This window comes from Mesoplodon mirus, assembly GCF_964341445.2.
Source record: "Mesoplodon mirus genome assembly, chromosome: 2".
In the NCBI taxonomy this organism is placed as follows: Eukaryota; Metazoa; Chordata; class Mammalia; order Artiodactyla; family Ziphiidae; genus Mesoplodon; species Mesoplodon mirus.
The window spans coordinates 80,865,059-80,877,611 of record NC_138977.1 but is presented as its reverse complement, the minus strand read 5'-3'; the positions used below and the strand labels follow the sequence as shown (position 1 = coordinate 80,877,611).

Below are 12,553 nucleotides of genomic sequence, written 5' to 3'. Positions count from 1 at the left end.
TGGTTATCAGGATTTTGGACTAAAATTACATCATTGGTTTTTCTGGGTCTCCTAGCTTGTAAATAGCAGATCATGGGACTTCTCAGCCTCCCTAATCATGTGAGCTGATTCCACATTAAAAATCTCTTTAAATCTATATCATCTATATCTATATATCCTAATCTATATCTATATATCCTATTCGTTCTGTTTCTCCGGAGAACCCTAATACACTGGTCTTGAGAAGGAAGAAACACTGATTGTATTCAGTGTAAAAGAGAGTATACAGTCTAGGAACCTGCAGATCCAGTTGCTGTCTTCTATCCTTAACCCAGACCACTCAGGACACCCAAGGGGAATGCAAACCCAGGAACAGAACAAACAGAAGCGCTCAAAGCAATATATATGTCTAAAGTTGGTGAGAACCGCCCCCCACCAAAGTAGTAAGTTTAAAGAGAATTCTAATTATGGCATGTCATTTTCACTTGGGGGTCACTCTCTACATATACAGTCTCATTCCAGCCACCATGACTGTGATCAGCTCAGATAATAGGAAATGGTAACAGGATCGGTTTACACATCTTAAAATAAATGTACCCTTGAAGGGCAATTCATTGTTGTCTGGTACATACACACAGGTCACTCTGGTCTGTAGTAGTTCACTTAGACACCTATAGATATGTGTTTTCACTACCATCTCAACCCATCCCTGAAAGCCACTTCTTTCCTTGAAGGCATACTAGACTTGGTAACTTGCCCCCAGCAAGCCTCCTAATCCCTTCTTTGACCTGACAGCATTTAAAATATTGGGCAATGATTATGTATTTTGTGTGTGTGTGCTGAACATCTTAATTTGCTCAACCATTCCTCAAAGAATTTAGTTTCTCATAAAATCTATATTTGTCACCATTCTGATCACTCACTCAGGCAGAATCCAGCTTTAAGAAAGTACTTCCTTAGAAGGCTGGGTCTCATTTTGAAATCAGCAAGTATCATCCCACCCATACATGAAATATAGTGAGAACTACAGCCAATTATTTGGACTGATCCAAGGTGATATTCCATTAGGAAGTCATAGTCACATATAATACCTTTTGAGCTTGCAGTCAACTATCACAGTATAAAAGCAGAGAAGTTCCCTGGAGAAGGCTGATGGAGAGCGCGCAGAAGGCTGAATTCAGCCTCCACCCCATCCTCCTTCCCCTGTCCAACCTGTGAAGTTGAGTCAGGTGACAAGCGCCAGTCAGACATTATTTCATGTTATGCTAAGATGAAGTCTGGCTGGAGGAAGCTGCTGAGAGACCTAAAAAGCCAGTATCTTAGCTTCAATTACATTTAGGTGGAGCAAGAGAGTAGACATTTTGTCATAAACAAGAACTCTAAATGCCCACTAGAAACTACTTGTTCCTGTGATGCTAAGGACACAGCAGTGTCCATAGACACGGCTTACTGAAGGCTTGAAAAATCATGTTTTTATTTACCTTATTTACCAGAATTATTTACCTTAATTCCTGATTCCCCACTGCCCGAGCTACGAATCCTAGTCTTTATTTAAAAACTTAAAAGTACTACACATAAGAAACCGAAAATTGTTTTTGGAAGCAGGTAGGGTCATAAACAATAAAATATTCCAAGAATGCACTAGGTGAATTTGTAGGTTTATGCTGGGTTGTTTACAAGTTTATGGTTTGTACTTAGAAAACTTATCAGAAAACCAGGGACATAGCTTTAGGGCTGAGTTAACTCATATAGTGCATTTTCCAGTTAGATCTGTTTTTCTTTCCTTCCATTAATGACTGCCTATCAAAGGGTGATTTACTTTGAAATTTCTAAGGGCCTCTTACATGTTACTTTGCTAAGTTTTGTTCCTAGTGATCACTGCATACATAGTAATCACATGATCACAGGTAATATTCTGATGGTTTTATTAACAAGTATATAATACATATATTGCATACTGTATATAGTATATGAGGACTGTACAGTACAAATTTATGTTCACAGTTTGACATGACAAAATGTCATTACTGAATTCCCATTGGACTACCGAGTAGAAACAGAGAAAGAACATTAAACATTCACATCTTTAGTAAGAAAGATTACCAAAATGTTTCAGTATTTGCAAGTATACTAATGCATGCTAAAAACCTTTACCCATTCAGTCTTATTAGCTTATAAAATATATTACACTTTATTAAAAATTTCTGCATAGTTTATACAAGTATTAAAGTACTGTAAATGTAATAATCCTGCTATACTTGCAGGTATGGTTTAAGAGATGCTAAGCAGAAAGATTATTTTGACCCTCTAACACTAAGTACATAACAGCAAAAAAAAAAAAAGTGCTAGTATTTGTAAAACATAATATTGTTGTAGCCCTCGTTTAATGCATGTAAAATGGCTTTGTAAATGTATTTATTATTTAAGTGAATTTGCAATCATTTAGAACTTGTTAACCTTGACCAACAAGAGAATAAAGGCCACTCTGAGCAACTTCATGTATGACAGCAATTCCTTCAAGATGACTGCGTATTTTCAAACCAATCAAATTATTTTACAACCTTAGACCTTTGAGATTGTCTTTAAAACAATCTAATCAGGAATGATGTGTAGATATACAGTATCAGCAATATAGTTTTTCAAATTCCACATTAGTGCAACACTGATAGTGCAGGTGGGTGTTTAGTAAAATATACACATTCGTATATAGTCCCCGTAAATCTGTTCTACGGCTCCTGAAACTTCTGATATTTAGCATTTCCTTAGTTGAACATAATAGCTATGCTGCTAACACATTCTCAAAACCAGGCGATTTAGAATGTTAATGCCCATTTGCGATGTAGATTCACACTTTAGAACTCTAAGATATGATGGTTACAGATTTAATTTTTCTGACTTCTCCCCCAAGATGACACTTGGATGATAATCAAAGAAGTTCTATAATAAACAGAATTTACACAACACTAACTTCATGTTTACAAATCATTCTCATCAATTTAAAATATTGCAATTAAAATCACCATCGATAGTAACATGGCATATCATTAAAACCACACGTTCAGGGGTACCTTATCTTGTATTGGAGGTCTTCCACAATAACAGCTAAAAATTACTAAGAGACTAAATTTCTCAACTATCATAGTAAAATACAAATATATATAAAAAAGGAAAATTTGGTTAAGAGCCAATTGGTAACTAAAGTATACAGACCAGCATGGGAACAGAGAATAGCTTCCTGGGTTGCTTTTCTTTCAGAGTTGAAATGTATCTTTGTTAATGAACTGTTAGCATAATCTAAGCAAGCTGAATAGTAATGTAATAGTCTTTGCAGGGTCTTGCTTGCTTTTCTGAAAAAAAAAAAAAGTCAATATGCCATAGCATACACATCAAATTTCATGAGAACCCACGAAGCTTTCTATCAGCTGGACTTAGACTCACAGCTAATTATTCAAAGATCAATTCTATCCTTTCTGGCCCCTTTTCCCACCTTCAAGATGGGCTAGAACACACACAAACTGGTTATCTCCATTAAAACAAAAATGTTCTTTGCACCCCAACTTAATTCTTCGGTGTGTTGTGGAAGAACCATTTCAAGCAATAAACATTTTGGCATGAATGTGACTAAACATCTACAATACAGACAATACCTACTTTTCCAAGAGCCATTTTTTTTTATCCCTCAATTCATGTCATAGTTGCAAACAAAACAAAAGCCTCATAAGGATGTTTTAATATTCTAAACAAATTTTGCAGTGCTTAAAAAAAAAAAAAGAAAAACCAAGTGCCACAATAACAAATTACTTTGCATTTCTCAACTACATCTCCTTTCAGTTGGATCCGAGGGCTTACGAGCGGGACCTCTTAGGTGTGCAGTCCCTACAACTAACTTGTATTAACACGGCGCCGTCAAAGTAAGCTCCCCACACAATTCGCAGGCCTCCAGAATCACTCATGCACTGTCTTAAAAACAATTGAACAGTGTATTCCTCCCAGTTAAGGTTGTGCTGGATCCTGAGTTGTGGCTGGGATGAATCTTCAGGATTCCATTCTTCTCTCTGCTCCTCCATCCTTTATCGAGGGATGAAGGTGCATTTGCTTAAATGCATCCACACTACACCACCATCGCCCACTTTCTTCAAATTTAGGACCAATGGCATTTCTACGCATAAATTATTTTTACTGGCATTTACACTATGGTGCTCAAAAGCCTGCTTTTGAAAAACTTCCCCTAAATGATGGTGCTATTAACCTTCAACATAAACACGAGTCATTTTCAGTTTGTTCTTCTGACAGGATACTTGATAGTGATAGGAGATTGCCAGCTCCAACAGTAAACATTTGGGAATTTGAGCTACATTTATGAATCCCTGAACTGTGGTTTTCTAGATTTTTCAGAAATCTGTCCCCCAAGAAAGCTATGTGTGCTTCACAACTATTTATATTTACAAATAGTGTCACTCAGGTCTTAAACTGAAGGAATCTACTAAAGCGTTAGCAGATGCTTATTTATGATATGTGTCATGTACACAGATGACAGCCAATTTGGCACTTTACAGCTCACACAGAAAAGTCTCCATATGAAGCCTCCATGATTAATTTGATAGGGGAACACAATTACCACTCAACATTTCCCTGTTTGCAAAAAAGCTGTTAAGTAGGTGGGGTAAAAGAAGGCCATTAAAGAAAACCATTCATACCCTTACCCAAAAGATTTTTTCCCATTACTGAGCAAATAGTTTTGTGGCATCCCTATCAATGCTTGGTAATCCACATTAAGGACACTGTAGAAACAGAGACAGGTGCATGGAGAACCCCATTGGTATCTGGCTTTGCAGTAGGGTTCCGCACAGCTGAATGTGCATAGAGACTGAAGCTCTGGGAATGTACTGCCCAGCGGACCAAATGATGAATTGTCACCGAAAAGCCCTAGGCGAGCAGGAATGGCTGGCTTCCTCCTTTGCCCGCCTCGCTCTGCCCCTGCTGCATGCCCCTTTGCTCCGACTCCACGCTAGCAAGTACAGCATCCACCCCCTCAACGGGACAGACATCATCCACCTAAATCAGCAGCTCTGGCTCACCTCCCTGGTGGCAAAGACCTCCTTAGTAGCTGCAGGCACAAAGGAGGGTAAAGGATGTACATTTAGATGAAGTGCTAAATCCAAATTGACAAGCCAGATCTGTGAAGGACAATGGAAGAGTTGACTGTACTAGTCTGAAAGCCTGTTGCATGTCTAGCTAATCTGTGAAAGGTTCCACCCTTCTTTTTGCTGTGGAGCACCAAACTCGATCACAGAGCACAGAGGTCTGGATGCCTCTGGCAAGGACTAGCAGGCTGGATACTGTATTTCTAATACATTTACTTTGACATTCTTTTGAGGATTACATGGAGAAACAATTGGTTATGTTAGTTTACATGTTCCCTTGCTTGCAGTACATTAAACGTATCTCTAAGAAGGGTTTGCTTAGCATCCCCGGAAAAAAAAAAGAAAAAAAAAAAAGTGTTCACATTCTTTAGGTCTGACCCGTGGCAAGGAGAGGGAGGATTAGAGAATATTTACTACTGACCATATGGAAGTTTGAATGATATAAATTCAGAGATTCAGACCAGCTGAATCAAAATTAAAATGTACATGTAAAAAGATGAGTTAGATAATGGGAGGAAGGACAGAGAGAGAGCTGGGAGAGTGGGAGCCACGCTGAGGCGGGAGATAGAGGCATTCAAACGAGCATGTGGCGTTTCCTATGGAGGGCAAGGTGGTCGGAGCGGGAGAAGCTGCGGTCACAGTCTGGACACTGGAAGGGTTTGATTCCAGTATGTTTTCGGAAATGTCTCGTGAGTTCATCAGACCGAGCAAATTTCCATGTGCATCCTTCCCATGTACATTTGTAGGGTTTTTCTCCTGCAGAAAGGTGGGGAAAAAAGAGTTGATTTTTTTCTAAGAGCAAAATGATATTAATAATTAAAGACAGTAAATATTTCTGAGCTAAAGCTCTTGACAAACATCATTTCCAAGATAGGATCATTCATTTGTCCCCTGAACCACTAGGCGACAAATAAGAAACACAGATTGTCTTAATATGAAATTGGCTTTCTGCCCAAAAAGGGGGGGAGGGGGATTTTAAGAGTTCCTAAAGCATATTTATGGCACTGAAATCCACTCTGAGGGGCTATCAAAGAATTTTGGTTTTGCCCTCAAAGGAGGCAATGAACAAGTTTTTAATACCCGGTGATCCGTATTTGTTGACCTCCAAGTCGTAAACCTACTCAGGAGCTTAGCTACATGCAGCCCTATCCATTCAAAGAGAAGTCCAAACTGAAAGTTTATGGGATTTGCTTATTCTTTTCAATAGTTTTCTAAAAATGTGAAGTCCCTAAGTCCCTAGCAACAAATATTCATCAGGGATTTCAACATTTTAGTTTTTGTTTAGTCAAGAACAACAACGCCTAAGTATAATGCTTTAATTCAGACGTACGGAAAATATAGTAAACTCCTCCCCACTCTGTCAGAAGTCAGGTTTCTACAACCCTCTCCTGTGTGACGATAACTTACAGGTGAGAAAAAGAAGACCTTTGTGGGAAAGTCATGAGGACAGCAGTATGAAGGCCTTTACAAATAAAAAGGCAGTTAACGGTAATTTTACATGTTTAAATCAGTAATATTGGGTAATGGGCATGACAGATTCATTCCCATTTACTATCCCTTGTTTTCTAGATTGTAATTCCTTGGCATTTCAACGACATATTCAGAATTTATTCTCTCTGCTTTGTTGCACAGAATACACATGCTAAGAGTTATTTTTCTTACATCTGAATTGTTACCCAAATATGGACATATATACACTTCCAATGTCTTTTTACTCTTAGGCTGGCCTTTGGTAACATCCACCTCTCAGGTCCCGTTCGTGCCCTGAGGAGCCTTTCATGAGTCTATCTGGCACTGCCCATTGGGTGGTCCTCTAACTGCAAGGCTGTCACCCTCAGCTCTCTCCGTGGCAACACTGTGAGGAAGCCAAAGAACACTGTATGCGGCTGGATCCCCTCAGCTTCCTTTGCCTCCTTCCCAGGATGCACGGAAAACCTTCACTTCCACTCTGCCAGACACTTTACTTCCTCTCCTCTTCCAAACCCCGGATTCTTCCCTTTGTAAATGTTCCTAACAAGAATGACTCACAAAACTCCAAATATTCTACATTCTGAGTTAAGGAAATGTACAGAGAGGGAAATTGCTGTTACACTAGAATTTCACATCCAAGAGTATGAGGTCAGCTCAGATGAGGCTTTCCATAAACATTAATCACCAATACCAACTGCAATTAATCAGGTTTTAAAACATTTTTGTACGAATTCCTTAAGATGTTTTGCTACAAAATGTTCGTGAGCACAGGGGACAATTTTATGTTTCCCTCACCTATTTAACAATTTTTATAAGATCTGTCTGTACGCTCTATACGCAACGCCTGGCAAACTGGAAAATATCCTACAACAAATATGGCAGGCAATAGCCTACAAGTTCCCTCAGTTTTAGAAGACGGTAATCACCCAAATATCTTCACTTTTCTTTCCTTCGATGACTGTCTTCTGTTTGAATTCCATTTCTATAAACTGCTGCATTTACTTGTTCTGTATAAAGAACTTTATTTTTCTTTTTTTGCCATCGTGAATTTGATAATGTACAACATTTATTAAGTGACAGCCTATATGAAGGCCACATCTTTGATGAAACAGGCCCATGGTTAAGGGCACTTTCCCCCTCTGTTCCCAGTGGAGGTTTCATGCCCTTCTCTCTCTCTTACTACAGAGACCACAGAACTGCAAGTGGTTGCAAGGGGCCTTGAATAGATAACCCTGAATCTATTCTATTATAAAAACAAATCATTATCGAAAACTTCACTTTTCACAACTGACAAGAGACATCTGCAGCTATGGTAACTTTCAAGATGCCTGAAAAAATTTCATTACAATAATCTCTGAAAGCTACAACATTTGTCTTAACATTCCATGCTAGCACTTCTTAAGAAGAAAGATGAAGCGAGTCTTGTATTTCCAGTACCTGTATGTGTTCTTCTGTGTGCTTTCAAGTGAGAGCTTTTAGTGTATACTTTGTTGCATCCATCATAATCACATCTGTGTATCCTCCGCTTCCTCTGGGTGTCTGGAGATTCCACAGGTAAAGGTCTCTTCCCGGGCTGCACGATGACTGAAGGGTGATTCCTAGGAAAGCCGATGCCAAATGCAAAATGGTGAGTGAAAGGCTCTTCCTTTCCTTCAAGGCACCAAAAGCATTAACAACACTGGGCAAAAACAAACAAACAAAAAACCCAACAAAATAAACAAAAAGAAATTAGCGGATCAACCCAAGAAGCACTGCTATATTCATTCAACAAACATGGAGTGAGCACCTACCATGAGCCAGGCACTGTGCTTGGCACCGGGACACAAAGATGAATAAAAACAGGGTTCCTGCCCTGGAGGAGCTCATACTCTAGGGGGAGACAGACATGTAGATAAGTAATGACAGTAAGAAGGGTTAGGGGCTACACTAGAGGGAGGTGCAAAGTGCTAGGAGAGTCTCTTTCCCTTAATAGAAATTTGCTTTCTTGTAGAATTCTGTGGTCCTAGGCTGAACGCTGTACTATGTTTTCTCACGTTTATTATTCCTTAGGGGAAGATGTAAGAGGTCAAACTCCTAAGTCTCAGGCAACCACGCTGTAGGATGTATCTACATTTTATCCTTTACATAATTGGCATTTAGTTTGAATCTCTTAAAGAGGCTCAATTTACATTTGATCTTTACCTCCCCCCACAAAAAAAATTGGCACTACTGTCTTCACAAACTCAAACCTTTACTGTCACTATTTTTCCTCCTTGAGAGAGAACTTCAGGCAGTGCTAGTGGTCAGGCGAGGAAGCCCCTCACTCAGGACTCAAGACCCAGGCTCCAGGTGCAGCACCGGCTCCCTCACTGGCTGCCTGCCATCCTCCCTACCTTCCTGGCTCCTCAACCAGACTCCCCTTCCTGCACCTGCACACCTTTCCAGGGGGGGAGGGGGGTTGAAATCAAATCAGGTTACACATCATTACTATGAACTTTCTCTTTTTCAGAAAGGAAGTTGGTGGAGAGAAATGGCAGGTGGGAAGAGCTAGGAAAAATCTGTAGTTTTTTCAGGCTTCCCCTAATGATGTAATTAACAAGTTCTAATCCATCCATTTGCTCTCCTAACTAATTACTTGATACATTACAAGCTTATGTATCAACGGTTGGCCTCTAACTGAAAGACTTCTTTGTCTTTTAAATTTGAATCTAAAGTTCTTAAGATATTCCAAATAACATGTGAATGTTTCATACAAGAGTGTATGGGGGAAAAAAGATTGGTGAAAAGAATGTGATGAGGGTAAATAGTCTTGTGAGATAAAGAATAATAAAATTTAGACATAAAAATCAAGAGAGTCACCGAATGAAACTTGTTTTTTTATCTTGGTAAAAATGTAAATACATGTCTCTTATCAACAACTTTTTCAAGCACCCAGAGAAGTGACTAGGAAGAGAATAAAAAGGTGCATTTTATCTTGAGTGACTTCACTCATTTCTCACTTATGATTAGCAAAGAAAACTGTCAGTTTTGAGTATCACTTTACCTTCCTACCCTGATGCTTAGTGGGACGATATGAAAGAATAAAGTTTAGATACATGGAAAAATGAACATGAACTAGTGGGCGGGGGAGAACAAGAACTTCAATTATATAAATGTACAAACAAATAGCAGAGAAAATGGAGAAGTGAGAGTTTTTATAAAGCTCGATTATTAAGACCCTTTAATAAAAAGAAAAGTTTATCAGTTTATTTGAAACTTTCAACTTTCATGCCACTGACTGAAAATTTTCATCTTCATTAAGAGAACTTCAGGAAGTAAAATGTTGAGGGGAAAAAAAAAGAACAGTTAAATATATCTCATGTGCCTCTGGGACCCTGGGAGAGAATCCCAGATAACTTTAGAAGTCTCTCCCAGTTATTCGATTTTATGGGTTGGGATTCTAATGGTTTCTGTGCAGTAGTTATGACTGCTGTTTCAGTTGCTCATTTTGTGAACATGTTACCCTAAAAAAAGGTACCCTAAAAGGCTGTGCGCTCCAGCTCTGTTCTCATAGTCCCTATAACCCTCGGCAAGGTATTCATGCTCTTCCGTGCCTCAGTTTCTTCTCTGTAAAAGGGGATAATAATGCGATCTCAGAAAGTTGTTGTGAGTAATGCACACAAAACACTTAAGAACAACACCTGTTCCAGATGCAAATCTGCTAAACAGTAGCTGTTACTATTTCAAGGTGCAGAAACCCATTAGCAAACTTTGCCCCTACAGTTGTTTAATTTCATGAGGAGTTTTTTTGGGATGTCCTAACACCAGATCAGGAAATCTCTACTCCAGCCAACATCTCCCTTGGAAGGCAGCATCACTCTGAGAGGGGTCAGCAGTCTATCTCTAAAGAGCCGGATATTGGTAGAGGCTGAGGTTCAGGATCTTGGGATCTCACTCACTCTTCTTGGTCTCCTCACTGCTCGTTTTTAAGGAGGTTGTTTGGGATCATTATAACCAAGAAGTTAGAATACCTAGTAAATATCAGAGACCTGGTCATTGTTTTGAGTTAAGCTGATCCCTCTTATGTCTGCTACAGTTTCACGTTCCCACCTCAGTGGGGAAATCTGATCCTCAAACTTTTTGTTCTAAATAAATTTTCACACATGTAAATAACAAAAGAAATCTGATATACATTTGAGTGCCTTTAAAAATAATCCTAAAACTATAACTTTATGATCAAACAAATGGATTTCAAAGCTGTATTTTAAAGTCCGCCCTTGTAAAGGAAGGGTTTCCTAAGGCAAATATTATTGGGGCTGCCTCATGGACATGGTACCAGGTGCTTGGTTTCCAGTGATTCTTTCCTGGCTAGTTGGGTTTCCTATGTGGGCTGCTACTGGGCACACTCCAAGACATTACTTAATCACATCTGTGAGAGAATTACTTGAAGGGTACATGTCCCAGTTGTGGCTAATCGGTTCAATTTTCTGAGAGGCAAAATGCATTCTTAGGTCATTAGAATAAGCACATTACTCATTAATCATTAAAAGCCACTGAGCTTGAGATCATCAAAAGAACGTTACTTAAAATAAGCAAGAAAAGAGAAAAGGTGTTTTCTTTCCAGCATCATTCAGAGCACAGAATATTGCCTTCAATTATTCTTCCATAATGCGTTACACTGTAATTTATAATAACCTAGACTTTGGAATAACCCCGTTTCAGTCAATGGATCCCTTGCTATGTGGGCAGTTGGCTTTATAGCATCTTTTTCATCATCTGTGCAGGAACAATTACAGGTACAAGCTATGTTGCCAGTTACCTCACCAAAGACATCTGACATCCTAAAAAAAAAGGTAATTCAGCCTACAAGATGTGTCCATTTTGGTTAGTCTATTTTTCCTTTCCCTTAGTGCAGCAGCAGATGCAATCAGCTAGATATGGCCTAAAAATAGCAGGAAGACCACTCATCTGGAAGAAGGAGATCAGCCCAGGCCCCCTCTGCTGTTAATGGTGTGATTACAGGCAAGTTATTTATGTCTTGGCTCATCAGTTGTTTGCTCTGACTCCCACCTGCTTGTTTTGGGAGAATGAAATAACTCCTTTGAAAACACTTGGAAAAGTTCCTTTCTGGGGGTACGGAGGCACTATGTGATTGTGAAGGGCAATAATGTGCAAGACCATCAGACAGTCTGCCTACTGATGTGGCTGTGGAAGAAGATTCATTCTCTTCTTCATCTATCAAAGTGTAGATGACAACCCTCTGCCGCCCCACCCCCCGCAAAAAAAAGCGGACGGATTTGATGCAAATGACAATTGATATATGAGCTATTATGAAGGCACCTACTTGGGTTGAATGTGGATACAACCAGAATACATGTTAAGTTCCAGAAAATAGCTGTTCTAAAACCAGAGGATTCATATTCTGTTACAGAATTCATTACGTTAAGGGAGAAAAGTGGGCAGAAATGCTGGAGAAAAGGTTATATGGGGAGGAAGGTGACAGAAGGGACCCTGAGGAGACAGAAACTGTTGAACTTCCTTTGTACTAGGAAGCTGGCCATTAAATCCAATGTTGTAAAGACCATAACACAAGAAACACAATTACAACCAATAATGAAAATAAAGAGGAAGCAGGGGCAACGAGATTAAGAGAGTAGGCCAAGGTCATATACATGGTGGAGAGCAGAGCTGGGATCCAAGATGTTCGATCCGAAGGCCACGTTTGTACCTACTGAAGACACAGCCTCCAGTGTAATCACTGGTAGAAGTCAAGGGCATCTCTAGTGACAAATCCCAGTAATGATGTTATTTAGACTGTGTGTGACACCATCACATGACAGTAAGTTAAACCACCGTTCAGGTGCCTGGATGTCGACCAGTAGTGTAAACTTCCTACTGGATGGCGGTTCTAAAGCAGACCGAACATTCTAGGGCACTCACAATTAGAAAGACAGGAGACTAAACAGTTCTTTCAACGCCGAGCTTCTCTGAGCAACATGGTC

At 39.5% G+C, this 12,553-nt stretch overlaps 1 protein-coding gene across 3 annotated transcripts in view; it reads right to left on the bottom strand.

Annotated features, from left to right (window-relative positions):
- Nucleotides 1-1,890: 1,890 nt before the first annotated feature.
- Nucleotides 1,891-12,553, bottom strand: part of KLF3 (KLF transcription factor 3) — a 36,572-nt gene continuing 25,909 nt past the window's right edge. For all 3 annotated transcript variants that reach the window (XM_082641817.1, XM_082641818.1, XM_082641816.1), the window contains 2 exons: nucleotides 8,031-8,191; nucleotides 1,891-5,879 (listed from right to left, as the gene is read on the bottom strand). In XM_082641817.1, the coding sequence (XP_082497943.1) occupies nucleotides 5,698-5,879; nucleotides 8,031-8,191 (343 nt within the window). In that variant the 3' untranslated portion in view covers nucleotides 1,891-5,697. The remainder of the gene's footprint in view (nucleotides 5,880-8,030; nucleotides 8,192-12,553) is intronic.